Here is a 19,508-nt window from a genome sequence, read left to right on the forward strand (position 1 = left end):
TATATTTGTATGCATCATTAAACGAACATTATATATGAGGTTGGACAGAAACAAAAGTGATGAGTTCAACTGTAATTTTAAAAAAAAGAGACAACTCAAGATTAAGTCAGGGGAACAGAAAATGTCTCTAGCTGTGATGAATTTAAAACACCCAAAAGTACACGTCTCTATGGGTTTGGTCCGTGCCGTTTCACACTTGAAATCCCACAGGCAAGAGGGGAGAAACGTAGGTGAGGAGTGAGGCAGCAGAGGAGAGAGAGGTATACTTACATAGAGATCAGCTGCACCGTAAAAGCCATCCTGATAGGCCATCACACTGAGAGAGAGACGAGAAAGGAAGGAAGGAGGGAAGGAGGGAAGGAAGAGGAGAGAGGAGCGGTGGTGGAAAGTCGAAAACAAACAAACAGAAAGTAATGGTGTGATGCGCCACCATGTGGGCATTGCGGGAAACAAAAAAAAAAGTGACGATTGGGGGAGAGAGAGGTGAGAGAACGGTGCCAAACAGATTGTGAAAGAGAGAAAAGAAAGAAGGGTGAGATTATTACACACCGTGCAACATGCAAGACAAAATACCACCTCTTTGTTTTAAAAATGCACCAACTTCAGGGCGATACTACTGTTACTGCAGCCGATGAGACAAATTAATGTAAAGTATTTCTCAATCAAATTTCTCAAAATCATCTTACTATCACCTTTTAGGTACAAGGAAATGGTATTTTAGTCAGCAAACTGTCAATGTCAACATCTCCATAAAAATATATTCAAACGCACAACATGCACAATTATTATTATTATTTTTAACTCAGTGAAGACATGCATTTAAGAAGATATACATTACATTAATTCTAGTTTTTATTATCAATCACAGTTGTAGTTATTTATGTCTGTTTATGTTTGTGTGTTTACCCTGGGTAGGTAGGGATTGCAGGTTGTGGCACAGCTGCCCTGACTGCGCTGTAGACGGGCCGGGCACGACCCCGGAGGTGAGCGCCTCGAAAGGTTGCAGCGGTGGAGGCAGCTGCTGCTGCTGCTGGGTATGGAAACCCTGGTACTGAGAGACAGAGAAGGTAGAAAGAACAGCTCCTTAAATACCTTCAAGGTTACAATCTTATTTGTGCATCTTGTCTCCGTCAGTCTGGCTGAGTCTGAAGCTAATGCGTGCTGTCGTACCTGTGTAGAGTTCAGGGCTGTACATGGCTCCAACCATGGGACTCAACTTCCATCCAGCTGTAGCGGACAAAGAATGACAATGTCCGTTTAAAGCAAGATTTGACTGAGGCAAAGAGACATTTAATGATTTGTGCATTTGTTTAGAGTGATGTCTGTTGTTGGTTTTATTGCTCATTGTGAACAGAGGATGCATAAAGCTTCCAGACGGTCTGTCTGCACGGGTCACATCTGAGAGAGCTTTCACTCAAGACAAGAATAAGAATAAGAAGAATAAGAGATGAGATGAGATAAATGGTGGGGAGCAGACTAACATGTTATATGATTAAGCAAATGGCACTTAGTGTTTTTTCTGGATTTATAAAAAATAGTTAAAAAATAAAATGTGTATACTTCTATGTACTCCTTTTCTAACACATACATATTCAATAAAGTTCATTTATGTTGTTTATGAGAATCTGTACAGGTTGCTTTGGGATTACTGTTCATTTTGCTTGTTATTCTTATTTAGATTTTTATTATTTAAAATAAATCTAATCTAATCAAATCATTATACTGTTATACAATGCATGTTAATGTAATATATAATACAGTATAATATGGGACATTATGATATAGTAAAGGCCATGACACATAGTATGTGTGTTATTGGTTACTGTTATTACCACTTGTGATAGATAACAGTGATGTACCTGGATCAGATGTGCGACTAAAAAAAATATATATTTTTTTTTATTTCAAAAATGATGAACACTCCTTTTTGTTTACTACATTCATTTGCATTTGTTTAAAATTTAAATTGTTTTAAGAAAGTTTTAAGTAGGCTGCTGAAAATGTTGGGATCTTCCATATTCAGAACAGCCCAGGTGTATGATACAAAGATGGTAAAGCACTATTACAAGTACATAGTAAAACTTAATGTAAGACATATCAAAAGTAGTACAGCACAGCAATAGAACATAGAATACAGTATCAAATATAATATGTAAATCACTTGGTTTACTATAATATAGAACAAGAATATATGAACCCTAACCCTGACTATGGCGAGGTATATAATCAGCTCAGCAGAATGACAATGGAGAGGTGACATGAGCATCTCGAGTGAACCAGACACTGTGGAGGAATGGGTCTGTGTGTGTGTGTGTGTGTGTGTGTGTGTGGTGTTAAAGTCCGTGGTGCAAGCTGCTGTTTCACAATCTAATAGCAGCAGGTACAAAGAAGAGCCTGAAGCACTCAGTTCTGCAACGTTTATATAGATTTTTAGTGGAGTCACATCATTATGATTTAATATAATTGATGTTACTGTTAAACAAAATTTTACTGTCCAACTTTTAAAAAAGTACGAGGCTTTTTTTTGTGGGATAGTGTTGTCAACAATATCGATTTATCAATATATATATATTGATTCTGAATACTGGAAACAGTTTCAGCACTAATTTTCCAAGGTATTAACACACCAGTACCATCTGCGCTTTCTCACTCTCTCTAGCTGTTAATGTTTACTGCAGTCATTCTGCTGTTGCCTGCTACTAACCAAGAAAAGAAATGTCACTGTTGACATGCTATAGCCTTGACATATTAATATTATAATTAATTTCAAGCCCTCAGAGTCAATTTTTCCCTATGGCATTGAAAATGGTGTTACATACCAATAATTTTTAAGGTATTGTAACAAAGTTAGAAATTCCAGTATTGTGACCAGTAGACAGCACTATTATGGGATATAATTCATTACAATGGTAATTATCTATATGGTGATATCAGTTTTAACAACTTTGCCCAGTCTAGTCACTATGTATCAAAAGAAAAGGTAGAATCAGCTGTTAATTTTGAAGTGTTTTACCATATGGCAGCGTCGCGAGGCCCTCTCCGTTTGAATAAGGGGTGGTCATCTTCTTGTTCGTCATCACTCTGGCTGTGGCATTATTCACCTGGACACCAGAAGAAGTGGTCAGCGGCTAGGTCGAGCCAGTTTAAGGGACAAACAAGCACTGAGGAATTATCAGAATGATACGGAATCAAATCACATGTGAAGTTTGTGTCTTGTGTTCTTAAACTGAATGTAGTCTGTGACACATCAGGGAGATACTCTGCACGATGATCAGAGTTTAACACTGAACTTTAAGTGTGAGGTGTCGTTATACTTAAACTGTTTTCTTTTACTTATGATAGAGGTTAATTCTGTTGATGAGCAGCGATGGTATTTGATGCATGCGCTTCTTTTGAAGGAGAAAGACATAGAAAACAAGGATCCTGGTGAGTAAGTCAGGCAGTTTTGCACACAAACAATGCAACCATTGGCACACAGAACAAAGAAAAACAACAAAATATTTCAGAACAAAAGCATTCAAAAAGAAATCCAAGACCATTATATTGCTACCTTTAAAACAAAAAAAGAAGAGGGAAAAAGAAGGTGAATTAAGCGGCAGATTCATCAGTTGAACACAATGCAAAAAACATCAATCGAAGAGTTCATACACAAATTACACACAGCCAATCAAGAGCGCATCACATCACCAGAGGTGAGCAAAACTAGCCAATCAGCAAGCATCAGATGCAGCAAGAGACCAATCAAAAAAGGCTGGCAGCCCTCCCAGTCCAATACACATCATACAGAAAAAGAGGGAGGGGAGGGAGAGAGATAAGACAGAAATATAGAGGGATGCAGGAGGAGGAGCCAGTCCACATGAAAAGACACGGAAAAACACATACATGATGTGGAGAAGAGAGAGAGAGAGTGAACAATCCATCCAAATGTGCAATTCTTCTAATGAACAAACAGAAACAACAAGATGCGACACACACATACAAAAAATACATCCGACCATTTTGCCTACATTGGATCTAACTGTACAGGAGCAACAATGGAGAAAATGATGAATGGAGCAAGAACGAATACGGAGAGACGGAGGAGTCTAGATAAAGACAGAGAGGATGGGGGATGCAAATATCATTCCTCAAAAAAATCAAATCAAACCATGGTTGTGAAACACTGCCAGGCATTCCAGATCAGTGTCGCACACCAGAGAGACCTCGAAGCACACAACCACCAACACACACCATCCAGAACCAAACTGATCAAAAAGTAAAACAAGGACACCTCTTTACAGAAATCAGAACGAAGAGAAGCTGCCGTTACTCAATCAGTGGCAGAAATTTTTAAGTTTGCTTTGCTGGGGTCTGCGTATTAATTCAAGGCAGCTTTTTTTCTTTCTTAGAAAGGCTGCTAAAGGTTTACACATTACATATAAGGAGTAGATTTGCTTTGAAGTAAGCTTGCATCCTCTTTTGGGCGCACACTATTCATCCACATCTGTAATTTAAATGTTAAATCTAAACAGCCATACCTCTACAACTGTCTGCAGTCTACAAAGTGGTACAGAAAGGGATCATCAAGTACTACAATACACCATGATATACAGACAACTATTATCCTCTCTCCGGTAAAGCTAACATAGCACTCATGCTTCAGCATGCTGTCCCACTAAGGTGCAAAAATGCAGCTATTGGCTGACACATGACACAGAGAGATGACATAGTACTATATGGCGTCATACAGATGACGAGAAAGAGAGTAAACCATGCAGGATACAGCTCTGGAATTAAATGCTGAATGCAGTTAGAGAGGTGATTGGAATGAATGTATAAGAAGTGGTAGTCATAGTTGTTGCACTTGCAGATAGATGCAGTACATTCAGTTATACAAGTGGCCTTTATAATGCCATGCGATCAATGGCTAATCTCATAATCGTTTCATTCACCACCTCCCCAATCAATCACAGGATTAGCCAATCATGTTCTGTCAATACAATCAATCAATCAATCAATCAATCAATCAATCAAGCTCCCTTCAGTAGAGGAGCCCTTCATTTGGGTGTTGGGTGCATTTTATTTCAATTTTTTGACGGATGGGGTGGGGGGAGGGGTCATTCAAAGATGATGCCATGTGTACACAACTTACCGTTGCCAGGGAAACGGCGTGAGGACACGCGAGCAGTTACCGTGGAGACTGACAACAACAACAACATACAAAAATCATCAGGGAAATAGAGAAAATATATGTAAGAAAGAAATGATGATCCAAATAAAATCAAAATTAAAGGAAAAAAAAACATAAACAAAACGAGGTAATGAAAAGCAACCCCCACCCTGTGGCAGAGAGGAAGTGATGTAACAGGTCACGTGTCAACAGTCACCTACAAGTATCAGCCGTTTGACAACGATCTAGCCTCTAACTGGTTTAAACCCACTATAGACACAGATCATAAAAGATGATAAAAGGAGCAAACAAATGGAAACAGAAAAATAATTTTATCTACCTTAGTGAGGGGGGGGGGGGGGGGGTATCTACCTGTTATTACTGCCCAGATTATATTCAGATAACTGAGAAAATAATCACTCAAAATCAAACTTAATCTCGTTCTCCAATGTCTATGCTACCTGACTACATCACAGGACAGGGGAATGGACAGAGATATGGGGGGAGGGGTGGACAGCAGAAATGCAGGTGCATATGGGGACACACAAACTGGGAGAGACAGACAGACAGACTGGCCTGGTGAAAAAGAGTGGAGAGAGATGGAGGAGAACCAATCAAAATAAAAAAAGGAAAAAGGAAAAAGAAAGGAGAGGGAACGACAGCTATCTATTGCATTCTCTTCACATGTTCATTCTCTCTCCGCCCTCCGTATTTTTAATCCTGCACACCCACACACAGAGACAGAGAAGAGTGCAAGACATTCGAGACCATGCAGAGGAGCTTTAGTAGCAAGTACAAATAAAAAAGAAAGCGTGATTTCGAAATCAAGAGCCAGAGCAAATGGCGAAAGCATGGTGTATCTGATCTCCAAGGCCATTTGCAACTGAAATCCGAGCTCATGCTGACAAATTAAAAAAAAAAGATGTCACAACAAAATGCACTTCCATGAGATCTGGTGTTCTTTTTCAGGAGTGGTGGATGCAAGTGTGTGTGTAAATAAAACATGTTTTTTTTTTTTTACCATCCATCTCGCACGTCTGAAATTAAACAGTCAGCTTTTCTGAAGCATCAGAAATGACACCACGCTTCTCACAGCAGTCTCATTCCAGAAAAAACTGCCCCCTGAAAATGCTCCCCATCATGCATCAGTCCATTAACACATCAAACGAAAAAACCTGCTCCCCAGAGTCACCCATGTAATATTAACTGAAAAACTCAGTGACGATCTCTGACCTCATGATCCATCCATGCAACATACAGTAGCCTCTTACAGACACCAGCAAGCACTTTTTTTTCAGAGGAAAAATTCCTGAGAGGCCATTAACTGCCCTTCTGGTCATTAACACAACCATAAACCAAAAATGGCCACTCATCATGATCATGGAAGAAGTGATGATGGTGATGGAAAAGGTGCAGGAAAACTAAAAAAAACAAAAAACAAAAGAAAGAAAAGATCCTACATGCTGTGACAGAAGCGGACATCGTCAGCGACCCCGTGTAGCGACGTCTCACCGGCCATGCCTGTTGTGTAGCCACTCCACCCAGCATGCTTTGCAAACCACACAGCTTTAAGATCAAGGTGCAATGGACAGCCCACAACATCAACGACAACAACAATGACAGCATAAACATCAACAGGAAGTGCCGTCTAGAGAGACGTCTGTGCGCGTGGCACCACTGCACCATGCTATAGTGAAGCCAGAGGGGTTAGAGTCAAACACATACAGCCACCCGGAAACCTTCTCTGGGGCAGAAAACGACCAGAACAAATTCTCATTTTCGGACATGGAGGGGAAACGGAGGAGAAAATGGTCGCCGTTTCAAAAACAAAAAAAAAAGGGGAGCGAGGGTGGTGAGTTACCTCGATTTTACGTCCTTCCACCAGCGTACCGTGAAGCTTCTCTCTGGCTCTCTCTGCATCTGCACTCGTCTCGAATGTTACAAAGCCGAAACCCTGCAAGCAGAGGTGAAGGAGAAAATGGAAAAAGACAAGGAGGGGGAGAGCGACAGAAGGTTGAAAATGAAGCTTTTGCTGAGTTCATATTTGTTAACAAATTTTAAACGTTGCTCCAACTCCCTACCTTGGATCCCCTCTCGTTGAAAATGATCTCTACGTCGAGGATTTTGCCAAATTGCTGCAAAACAGAAAGAAGAAAAAGATGAGGAGGCTGAAGAGGCATGCAAGTCTTGTGCTGCGTCTTGCCACAGGGTGTCAGCACTGTTCAGGCATGATGAGCTGGCACCCAGCCAGCTCTGGCAGTCTTTTCTTCCACCATATCTTCCTCGCCTCTGCTCTTTTCTCTGCACCACATTTCAGAGACATTCCTCTGACAAAAAAGCCTGAGCACATGGCCAGATTTTTATACCTGGCTTTAAATAATCTTTCTACAAGATGACAGTCCAAGCAAAGGTTTTGTTTTTTTTAGTCTAACAGGACAAAAACGGATTCCTTTTAGATGAAAAGAGATATGACAGAGCCTTATTTTCATTTAAAATCCCACTGGAGGACAGGAAATAAACAGTAAAAAGAAATTGAGGACACAGTGCTGACGTCACTGGATCGGTCCTTTGAGTCATTATTTTTATTAACTGCATCCTTTTTAATCCAAAGCTACTTTTCTGGGTTGCTGTTATGTGATGATGCATAGTGGAAAAAAGGGGGAATGTTGCAGTCTACATACCCCAAACATCTGCCGTAGGTCCGGGTCTCGGAAGCGGAAAGGGATGTTGGACACGTGGAGGCGTTTGGGGGTCCCCTTGGTGTCTGAATCATCTCCAACAGTCCCGCCGCCACCTACTCCCCCCGAGCCAACAACTGACTGACCGTCAATCTGGGAGGACCCATCTGACTGCTGGGACAAAGAAACAGGATAAAAAGGAGACTTTTATTGTTTACACAGTAGCTGTGGGCCCGCAACATACAATTATTTCTAATCCATTAATGTGTCAGTTATTTTCCAGATTTATGAATTCATCTTTTTGTCCAGAAAATGTTAGAAAATAGTGAATAATGCCCACACTACTTCCCAGATCCCAAAGTAATGTCTTCAGATTGCTCCTTACATGAAATGTATTATACAGAGAGGTGTTTCTGCTATTTAACCTATCCTTAAATGCTTGGACAAAACACAGTTCCACAGCACCACAACATTATAGCCTTCATGAGAAGCAATTATTACAGGATTATTAAACTGTAGTAGTTTTAGCCAGAATTACATTTCTTTTAATAGTTTTTGGGGCAAATTTACACTCTTACTAACACTTATTCACACCCCCTATTACAGTGGTTCTTGACCAGGTATCCCAGGATCCCCAGGGGTCCTTGAGGGAGTTCCAGGAGGTCCACAGAAAACTGGGGAAGACCTTATTTGCACTATTTCATTCACTATAGAAATAAGCTGTGTGAGAAAGAATCTTAAGAGTGACTAATCTGATAATAAGTTTCACTTCCCCCACAATTAACATTAGCTGATAACAGCAGAGCTCTAGTCTTAAAGCTACAGATAGTAACTTCTATAAAAATAACTGTTTGTCATATTTGCTGAAACTGTCCCTATATTCTGAAAGAAGGACATGAGACAAAAAACGTGTTCCTCCTCCAACTTGTAGTGCTCCTAATGGCATTTGCTAGAATCTACCCCAGCTGAGGGAAAACAACCAATCAGAGCTGAGGAGTCTCTGACGCAGCTGTCAATCATGTCAATCTCTGCTCGTAAACAGCGCTGATCAAATATAATCAAGATTCTGTTACTACATTGCCTACAGTGTACTGTTAAGCTGTAAAAAGAGAACGTTTGCTCTGGCCGGTGGGCAGTGCTTCATTTTTGGCTTAACTGTTTCCAATAAGGCAGCCAGGTCACAAACTTTCTCATTTTACATCTAAACAGTACACTAAATACAGATATATAGTTTCTGAAAACATTTTAGGCGAGAAACAGACGATCTTGATTCACATTTGATCAACAGCTGCCTAGTTTTACAGTTTGACTGCAGTTCAAGAGAAGTGATTGACAGCTGCGTTAGAGACTTCTCTGTTGTGACTGGTTGTTTTCGCTCACAAGTGGTAATGCCAGCACTACAAGGCAATAAAATAGGCAGAGGAATAGGATTTTCTTCACAGATTATCTGTCTAATGTGGATGTAGTTACAGTTTCAGCAATTATGACAAAATATTTTTAATCATATCCAACAATCAAAATCTTTTCAGATGGAGGTCCCTAAAGCAAATTCGTATTTAATGGTGGTTTGTAGCCTAATGTGTGTCAATTTAAGGGTCCGTGACTGGAAAGGTTGCAAACCATCTGCTGAAGCCTCTCTGGGCTAATGCTAAGCTAGCAGTTCAAACAACTCTGAACAGTCTTGGGTTCATATGCATGTTTTGAATTTGCGAGGGAGGCTGTGTTGAAGCTATCATGGGGTGTGAAATTGCTCTTCAAGAATGAATGTGTAGTTACAGCTTCATGTTACCTCACACATAAATTAGGAAAGATCCTAATCGGTCTACTGCAAACAGAGGTTTACAGACTTTTAAGCGAAAAGGGTATTGGATCTGTAACTGGTACCATTCAAGTCAGGTCTCTGCATCCCAGTGACTTTCTACTATTTTTTAAATCTATAACATTCTTCCTCACTCTGGGCGCCCTCTCAAGGCAAAGCCCTGATGTGGGCTGCACACAGAGGAAGAAGCTGGCACTCACTTGGACACTGAGGCTGTTGGCAGCGTTGGCGGCACTGTTCGCTGCTCCACCGGCTTCCACAGGGCCTTGAACGGCCCCCGCTGCGTACAGGCTGCCCCCGTAATCCAGGGCCAGGCCGTTCTGGGGGGGCGGCGGTGGAGGTGGAGGGAATGCAGAGAAAGGTGGAGGTACAAGTCCCTCCTGACCACCAGCACTATCCTGAGAGCCCTGTTGGAAGGAAGAGAGAGGAGAATGAGCAAGGAGTGAAAGCTAAAGTAGATGGTTGGCTAACTTCCACAGTATCTTTTACCGAGAGCATCACCCGACCACACAGAGACCACTTTCCCGAGAGCTTCGGTGTAAAAGTCATACAAGCGTGGATATTATATTTCCATTTCCTCACGTATGTGTGTGTATGTGTGTGTGTGTGTGTGTGTGTGTGTGTGTGTGTGTGTGTGTGCGTGTAAATGCATGTATGCACACCCCCCACCCATTAAATATTCACTGCAGCCACATCTATTATTGAGGGTCAGATGCCTCCGTGCTCGGTGTTGTACAATGGTGAGTGTCTAACGCCTGCACACACACTCACAAACGCCTCTGCACACAAACCACCTTTGACACGCAAACACCCACACACCTAAATGCTCACACAAAGACCAACTGTTAGTAAGGAAGCCGGCCCAAGTATTTTGTGAACACTATTACCCCCAGAAAAGAAAAAATGGTACCGACGTTCGAGAGCGTAGGAGAACAATACAGGCACCCACAAACACATGATGGAATACAAACACAACATACACACACAGACACACACACACACACACACACACACACACACACAGACACATTCCTAGCTGTTGGCAGTGGGGCATGGATACCCTAAATGGTAATAGTTAGAGAGCGGAGGGAGACAGCAGGGACGGGAGAGAAAAGGGGGGATGGGACGATAAAAGGTGATGACTGATAGAAGAAGCATGGTCCTGGCTCTGAGCCATAGCTGCCAAAGATTAACCAACCATCGCTGTCTTTCTGGTCTTTTTATAACTTGCTAATAACTGCACTGGATGGCCGATCAATTCAAGCCTGCAACATGCTGACAAAATCTGTTAGTTTGGTTTACTGACATTATATTTATAACAAGATTAAGTCTACAGTTACACTAGTTACTGAGGCTGCTCACAGTGACAATGCTAACAAGCTGATGTTTAGTTAAGTTTAATATTGACCATGCTCACCATCTTACATTAGTGTGTTAGCACGCTAATTTTAAATTCAACTAGCAAACTAAGCTAATTACCAAACTTGATCGTAAAGTATGGATAAATTAGAAATTTTACTATTTCGATAGCATTATATGAAAAGTGAAATAATCACCAAAAAAAGTGTTGGCAAAATTATATTCACGTTGCAGGTGGAAGCACAATGCTTAAGCTTCTACTGGTAGTTGCAGCCACAAACATTATCTGTATATTGTAGGCTTAAGATAAAACAAAAGACATAATTTAACACAATTGGAAACAGTCATATAAACAGTGCATGTGAGTTAAAACCATTTTATGGCATAACGCTAGCATAGATAGATATATACTACACATTTGACTTTTCTGCCTCAAATGGAACTTGTGAGCTTGTGTTTACGACACGGGAAGTCATGTACACAAAGTCTGGAGCTCGGAGCTCTCCAACAAGGTCAAGAATACTACAACAAGGGGCTGTTCATATGGACTCTTCTTGTAAACATGCTGTACTTGACCCCCTTTAAACGCAGCATTTGACAGGGATAAAGTGATTAAATCCTGGACTTAATTCCATCGCTGACCCTGGTGTTTCAAGGCAGAATATGTTATTTTCAGAATATGTTATTTAAAATATATAGTAAAAAACAACCGAAAATGTACATTAAAAAATGTGGCTTAAAACTGGATAAAAGTCAATCCTTGACAACTTGACCAAATGACACAGATCATACCCTTGATTAAAATGAAGGATTTCTCTGATTTTGAACATTGTTTGAAATGTTTGGGATAATCTAAGTTCACAATTCAACAAAACATATAATAATATAACTAGACTATAATAATATAATCTAGTTGTTTTTAGACATTTTAAAGGGGAAGCACTGCATATTGTATCTTTAAATAGTTCAATAACCTTTATCAAGATGGAAGGTAGTCACTGCCTGTCATTAAGATAAAATAGAAAAAAGAACCAAGAATTAGAAAACAGAATAAATAGCTGATAAAATCTTGACAGAAAGTTAAAAAAAAGCAAAAAGGATCAAAAGACACCCAAAAAACAAAGTCAAATCATAAAAGACAACTGTTGTGAAACAAGTTTAAGATGCAAATCGAGGGAAATTGCATTAACAAGTAAAATATATTAAAAAATAAACAAAGATATGGCTGAACAATGGCTGCTGCATCTGGCAGCCTCTTCTTATTCTTTTTCTATCTTTTTAATCTCCTTGTTCTTGTTCGTCTTCCTGTTCGCCTCCTACATCTAATCATCATTATCATTTTCATTATTATTGTTATTATTATTTGCAGTGGTAGCAACAGCTGAACAGTAGCGCTAGAAACAGGCAGTTGTAATAATAATAATAATAATAATAATAATAATAATAATGATAATAATAATAATTCATTAGTAAAAGTCATATTTGGTGTATTTTTCTTCCACCACCAAAATGGATTTCACCACTAAAGAGACTACATGCTTACTAGACATCTGCTTGGCTACACTGACTGTGTGTGTGTGTGTGTGTGTGTGTGTTTGTGTGTGTGTGTGACAGAATGCAGCGATGCCCATCTGAGTTGCACAATAGATCTCTGTCCCTTTGGGAGTGTTATAAGTGTGTGGGAGTGTGTGTGTGTGTGTGTGTGTGTGTGTGTGTGTGTGTGTGAGCGTGCGCATGCCATCTGTCTCACAGCTTTTTGACCTTTCTCTGCGTCACACCTGTGACACGGTAGCCGGGCCCCTCGACTCAGTGACAAACCGGGGGATGCACGCGGTCGACACGGATCACATCGATATTGTGACTTGAGAGCAGCTACAGCGGAGCTTCACCGGGTCAACAGTGAGAGGGAAACTTTGTCTGGTAAATAACACAGGCACACACAAGTAAACACAACCGGACTTTCTGTATTATATTGGATATTCACAAGATTCAAAGTAACTAATCACTACATTATTAAGCTTTTTACAGGTAGCGAGGTAAGTCATACATATTTTAACACCTTGTCACTGGGACAAGCACGATAGACACCAAATCCATTATTTCTTTGCTTGAGGGTGCATCTATTTATCCTGAATCTCACCTTTTTCTTCCAAACACCTTTTTCTTCCAGAATCAATCTTGTAAATAACTGACTAAAATAATAAAATAATTTACTGACTTGAAAACCAAGTCTAATTAAGTAAAATAACAATAAACTGTTTGAAATCTATTTTTCACAGTTGCTTTAACAACTCTTTTGTTATTAGATGTTATTGTCAAGTTTCAAGAAAATGTCGCCTCTTGCTAGGCAAAACTCAACGACTCCACATAATCAACAGAACTGAAGGCATCCACATGGTAAAGGAAATACTGGTGTCATGTGGTAACTGCTTTTGTTGGATGATATATTCAGACATTGGAATTTTAAAAATATATTTTTTTTTATATATTTGAACATCTTTTGAAGAGTAATAAACACCTGTTAATATATACAAGAGAAAGTGTATATAAAACTATAGTACCCCTATAGGAGTGGCCCAAAATTACTCGGCTTGAGATTTTATACAACATATGGCCAACAAAAACAAAACCAAGTGATGCCCCTTAGACAAGCTTAGCAAAGCTGCGGTGAAACCATAGTTGCCTCCATAATTCAACTGGTGTGCTGCAGTCGCCTACCAGGGCTGGGCGGCCTTGGAGCCAGGCGGTTTGCTGGTGAATTTACGCAGCGAAGGATTAAGTTATTGGAGAAGAAAAACTACAAATGACAGACATTTTGGCTCATAACCAGGGGTTGGCAAGCTAATGGCTTTTAGGGCTGAGACTGTTCCACTCCAAAAGTGCAGCTGCAGGCTATCCGTAAGCTACGCTGTGCATTGTTTTACATGTCTTTGGACTAACGCAAGTAAAACAGCTGAACCCCAGTTACAATGGTCAGGAAAACCCTGCTGCTCATTCTGACATCATGTCGGCTAAAATATTGTTGATATTCTTCTGTATGTAAACACAACAGGCAACATCAGGGTTAGCAAAATGATCGAGGTCATGACCATATATCGCACGATAAATCGATAGTTATTGTGACAGGCCTAGTCACGTGTGTTTAACCATTTCATTAAACACCTTGATTTATGCACCAATCCTGGTTTCTTTTATAAAGCCATTACTACAAATTATATTTCCTCTGTGATGATAAAGTTAATATAAGATATTAAGTATAAGACCTTAATAATATTAATAAATACAACTGGCACATGAAACTAATAACACACTTTTACATACATGAACAATCTTTTAACATATTCTTGTTTGTGTTTTGTTTTACTACGGAAGGATGCAGCTGCAGTGCGACACTGCAAACAGCTCCAACCTCCACTTGTGTAATCAATTAAAAGAAATTTCCTTGTGCTGTAAGAAACTACTTTTCTTGGTGGCTAGTCCTCTTTTTACTGCCATTGTAAGAGCAAAGGAAACTGTATCAGATGCTTTGAACTCAACGTTTTATGACTGCGGCAATGGTCTGATTTCAGAAGAGTAATCACAACCAGCAATCCTGTTATCTCACTCCCTCCTCTCCCTGATAACATACAGTAAATATGTGTTCATCATTAATCGGTGCTGCCATCCTCCTCACTGCACGCATCTGCTTTTCATACCTAAACTGCTGAATCTCCTGCCAGGTGAGGAGTCTTCACCTCCGCCAGAATAGAAACCATGTTCTCCATCTTCAGAGCTCAGCACTCGAGCCAGATTACTGACCACAGAGTCCAAGTTTAACTTCGAATAGAAACCATGTTCTCCATCTTCAGAGCTCAGCACTCGAGCCAGATTACTGACCACAGAGTCCAAGTTTAACTTCATTCACATTTTGAAACGGCAGCTGTGTCCGCTCCTTCTAAACCCTGCAGCTGTATGAACCTCTTCCAATCTTGTCCACAAGCCTCCAAATGAAGGTTTTGATAAGTGATAACATCCCTCACATCCTCGCCTTCCTGTCCTGCCTCAGTTTCACACAGCAGCACTGCAGTCTTACTGTATACCTTGTTTTTTTTTAGAAAATGTTTGCTCATTATTTGCACAGACTGTTACAGTCATTAGGCCCTGTGAATGTTTTGATTATATAATATCAATATGTAAGTAAATACTCATCTAGGTTTACAAAATGTCAGACTCTTTCTGAGTTTTCTGCATAAACAACTTTCATTTAATCTCATTGTATTGGATAGATATTTATTCTAAGGTGTTTCCATACATTACTCCACCCATCCTTTTATATTAGTCATAATTCTATGCTCTAATTAATGAACAAAGGCTTAAAAATAGACCAGAAAGTTGTTAATATGTGAAGAATTTTCTCTCTGTAACACTGTTACATCACTGATGGTAATAATGTGAACATGAGCTGAAATCCTCTGATGAGACATCCTGAATTCATTATGTTTGAGAGAGACAGAAAAGGAGAGCAGAGACGATGGAAATTAGTCAGTTTAGATCAGGCTTTTAACTGCAGGAGACAAAATACATTATGTGCTAAATGATACACTGGTTGGCTTCGCCTTGCATCAGCTCACCCTGGATGATCTGCATTAGCAGAGGTAAAAATGATAGCGGGTGGAGCGAGTCATCCTGGGTCACCAGGTAAGAGCTAACCTGGATGACAGACAGAAATAGGGAAACTGGACCCACCGCTGTGGCGTACTAGAAAGGGAAAGCTGATCACCCAGGCTGGGTCAAGTGGTGAAATGGGAAAAGCAGAAAGGGGACGATACACTGAGACTGAACCTGCGTACAGGAAGTTTTACCTCCTTGCTGCAAAATGTTGGCAAACAGTTTATTATGGAAATGAAAAACCTTTCAGCCACACAAACAGCTCTGTGGAAGACAATGTTGGTGTGTCCAACACTGAAGCAACTTTGGTGAGGCCTTCCAACGCCATCAGCAGGTCAGAATTTCATGTAGTCCAGACTTTTATGACAAAAGCCTGCAAAACTTGCGATATTACCATCAGCCTTGGCTGAACTTTGTGTTTAGTGCTAAGTAGCAAATGTTAGCACACTAGCATTGTCACTATGAACATATTATTAGTATGCTGACCTGAGCTGCAACTAATGACTATGTATGAATCATTTGGTCTACAAGAAAACAATGAGAAAAGCTTGTTATAAATATCCCAGAGGGTAAAGTGACTTTATCAAATGTCTTGTTTTGTCCAACCAACATTTCCACACCCACAAATTTACTATATGTAAGACCAAGGAAAGCAGCAGATCATGACATGTGAAAACTTGAAAATGTCACATTTTTTTTGCATTTTTTTCTTGGGGGGTGGGGGGGGGGATTCGGGGATTTCGTGGCATCTAGTGGTGAGGTTGCAAATAGCAGCCAACTGAAATTTATCCCATGTGCCAGTGATGGCTGGTGTGAAAAAATGACTGGCTCTATTTAGAAGCAGTGTTTGGTTTGTCTGTTCTAGGCTACTGTAGAACAACATAGCGGACTCCATGGAAAAGGATCCGCTGCATGTGTAGATGTAAACGGCTCATTCTGAGGTAACAAAAACACAACGATTCTTAATTTTAAGGTGACTACACACTAATGAAAAGACATCAATATTAGTTATTAATATTATATTACATTTCTGAATGGTTGCCTGCTCTGTGTGTCAGCCCTGTGATAGTCTGGCGACCTGTCCAGGGTGTACCCTACCTCTCGCCCAATGTCAGCTGGGATAGGCTCCAGCTCCCCTGGTGACCCCTAACAGGATAAGTGGTTATGGAAAATGAATGAATGAATGAATGAATGAATGAATTTCTACCAATATATTCCCCAAAATCCTACACACTGGACCTTTAAACTATGAATTGATAATTAAAATAGTTGCAGATTTATTTTCTGTCGATCGTATAATCAGTTGACTAATTTTTGCAGCTCTAATGCTGACATTTAACTCAAAGCTCTGCTGTGCCAAGTGTCGGGCCATGCTTGGAAAGATGTCTTTTTTTCAAAATGCAAAAGTGTGTCTAGCTGATTCGTACGGTGGAGTAAAAAGCTAGCAGTCATAGAGAGGGGTAAGAAGCAATACAGAGTGAATATGGGACATGCACATTTCTAAACAGCTGCTCCTGGTTCGCGTCAAGTGTTACACTATAATGTTCAAATGAAAAGTGACAGAAATAGTTGTGTTACACATGAAAAATTTGATTCATAGAGAGAAGTTTAAACCCATCTTAGTTTCTCACCTCTGCACAGCTGGCCAGTCACAGCGTGAAGAGGGTGTAAATGACAGATTATCGGTTATGGAAAGTTACAGAAATGGTGGTAAACTACTGTCTAAAATTTTTGGGGGGAGGGGGTTTGTAAAGCTATTTGACCATTTGACACGGAAGTCTGGTTGTGCAGTATAATTCAAGTCTCATTTATCCAGTAATATGTTCAGTACTTCCCAAACACATGCATTTTAGCTAAAACGTTACAATATTAAACACTTAACGTCTACAAGCAGTATGCCTTCAGCATGAGTGTTTGTACTAAAATGTTTTAAATCTTAAAGTTTTAATGTAAATGTGTGTTTGGGAAGTGCTGAGCATACGACTGAATAAATAGGACTTGGATTATACTGCAGAAGTTGTATGGAAGTTTGTAAACGGATTAATAACCTTAAATATGGGCCCTGTTTACTTTAATTTACCAAGAATTTTGCCTTTTTTGGATTTCCCATTCACCATGGAGGCATGCGAGAAAAACAGTTTTCCACATGAATTCAAGGTAACACACGGTGATAAATTAATATAGAAAAGGTCATTTTGTGGGTGAAGTGTTTCTTTTTAAGTACTGCCTTCCAGAAGCTTAGTCCCGTTTAAAACCTGAAGCTGCCGTGTGTATTATGTGTGCTACTTGCTGCAAAATTAATTGCCTTTCATGGGACAATAAGTCTGGAACTTGAACAATAACCAAAAATAGAGGAAGGAAAACATTTGAAGAAACTCTGGGAAACTTGACTCAGGGATCTCCCTGCCATAACGGTTGCTGCAGAGAATACAGTTGGTTACAAAACAGAGGAAGGAAAAAGAGTAGGCTATTAAAAAAAACTACCTTTTGTCAAATCTGTTGGGAAAACTACCCTCCTACTCTGCATTAGAATGTTCATCACGGCTCCAGTGTTGTCGTACTCGAGTCCCAACATTGATGACTCATGACACAACTCACTCATCTACTGATGAGTCAGTCTTGGACTTGACAAGTTGTGATGCAACTCAGACAGAATGATAGTGACTTGAATTTTTTAATACTGCACACTTAGGACGTGAGGTTTTGATATCTTGGCTGCGGCACTATATATTATTCCCGCAGTCCATATCGCTGATCAGATTATTTCCCTATCAATCATAACATCCTCCTCATTGTTGTTGCTCATGCACAGAAACAGACTACAGCCTAGCGGGAGAATGGACAACCCCGGCTGTTGCTGTTCCTTCTGCCAGACCAAAATAGAAGCGGGAATACGAGCCAAAAACAACCTTGTATTTGTGTTCGACGATTGGCCTTTTCAGAGGAGATCCATTTTAGCCGCATCTCAACAGCCCTCTCTCTACCTGATACACTGTGTCAACAGCCCGCTATCTGCAAAAATAGCGTGTGCCTGCGTGCTGCTTGTTTTCTTTTTTTTTCTTTCTCCGCTCTTTAAAACCGTCAAGTTATGGGTCTTTTGCTGACTGCGAGTGGCCTTTGTGCTTGACATCAGGATAAAAGCATCTGCTGAATAAATGCACATAGATAGCAGGATAAGAGGAGGAACACAAATACAAGGAGGGAGGGCATTCCTGGTCAATTTGAAGAAAAGTGCTGCCCTGTAGACAGGCAAACTGTAAGCTGTGCATTTGTGCCAGCACTCAGGTCTGTGTACGTTTTGTTTGTGTGCATGTTGTGTGCATATCAGCGTGTGTGTGTTTGTGCTTCCGCTCCCCTGGCGTTGGGGCGTTAAGGCATTAAGGGTTGTGTAAGTGTATGCGTTGGCCAGGCAAAGCCAGTGACTCAGAGCGGTAGCTGTAGCTGGCTTACTTTCGGGTCAGTTAGCAGCAGCAAGTGTGTCTGAGGAGGCATGTTATAAAATGTGCTCGTCTGCAGCAGTCTCACTACGCTACAGGAGGAGTCGAGGAGGAGGAGGACAAGAGGAGAAGAAGAGAAAGCAGAGGAACATGGCTAAAAGCTAACTAGGGCAACACTGGGTCATTTCACATGAATAATGACATTTCACTATCTTACTTTCTCGGGCCTCCAGCCATTAGTCTATAGCCTAATTCAACAAAGTTGATGCTGGAAAATGTGATTCATGCTGTTAGCAGCAGCTCACATTTTGGCTCAATAATCATATTAACTGGGGAAGTTGTGCTCAGCTCAGATCTTGGCTTCTGACTCTGCGCTGATGCTACTCGAGCTGCAAACAGCTGGAGAAACGTTTAACAGC

At 40.4% G+C, this 19,508-nt stretch overlaps 1 protein-coding gene across 7 annotated transcripts in view; it reads right to left on the bottom strand.

Moving 5' to 3' along the window:
- Positions 1-19,508, bottom strand: part of rbfox2 (RNA binding fox-1 homolog 2) — a 41,110-nt gene that overhangs the window by 5,347 nt on the left and 16,255 nt on the right. For 3 of the 7 annotated variants that reach the window (XR_013489043.1, XM_033624234.2, XM_033624237.2), the window contains 8 exons: positions 9,847-10,053; positions 7,831-8,001; positions 7,231-7,284; positions 7,011-7,103; positions 3,014-3,101; positions 1,171-1,227; positions 907-1,051; positions 271-316 (listed from right to left, as the gene is read on the bottom strand). Coding sequence is in view for 5 of the 7 variants with exons in the window: in XM_033624234.2 (XP_033480125.1) it covers positions 271-316; positions 907-1,051; positions 1,171-1,227; positions 3,014-3,101; positions 7,011-7,103; positions 7,231-7,284; positions 7,831-8,001; positions 9,847-10,053 (861 nt within the window). In the remaining 2 variants the exon portion in view is untranslated. The remainder of the gene's footprint in view (positions 1-270; positions 317-906; positions 1,052-1,170; positions 1,228-3,013; positions 3,102-7,010; positions 7,104-7,230; positions 7,285-7,830; positions 8,002-9,846; positions 10,054-19,508) is intronic. The other 4 variants (XM_033624235.2, XM_078164880.1, XR_013489049.1 and 1 more) reach the window with 2 other exon arrangements.

This window comes from Epinephelus lanceolatus, chromosome 3 (assembly GCF_041903045.1).
Source record: "Epinephelus lanceolatus isolate andai-2023 chromosome 3, ASM4190304v1, whole genome shotgun sequence".
Lineage (NCBI taxonomy): Eukaryota > Metazoa > Chordata > Actinopteri > Perciformes > Serranidae > Epinephelus > Epinephelus lanceolatus.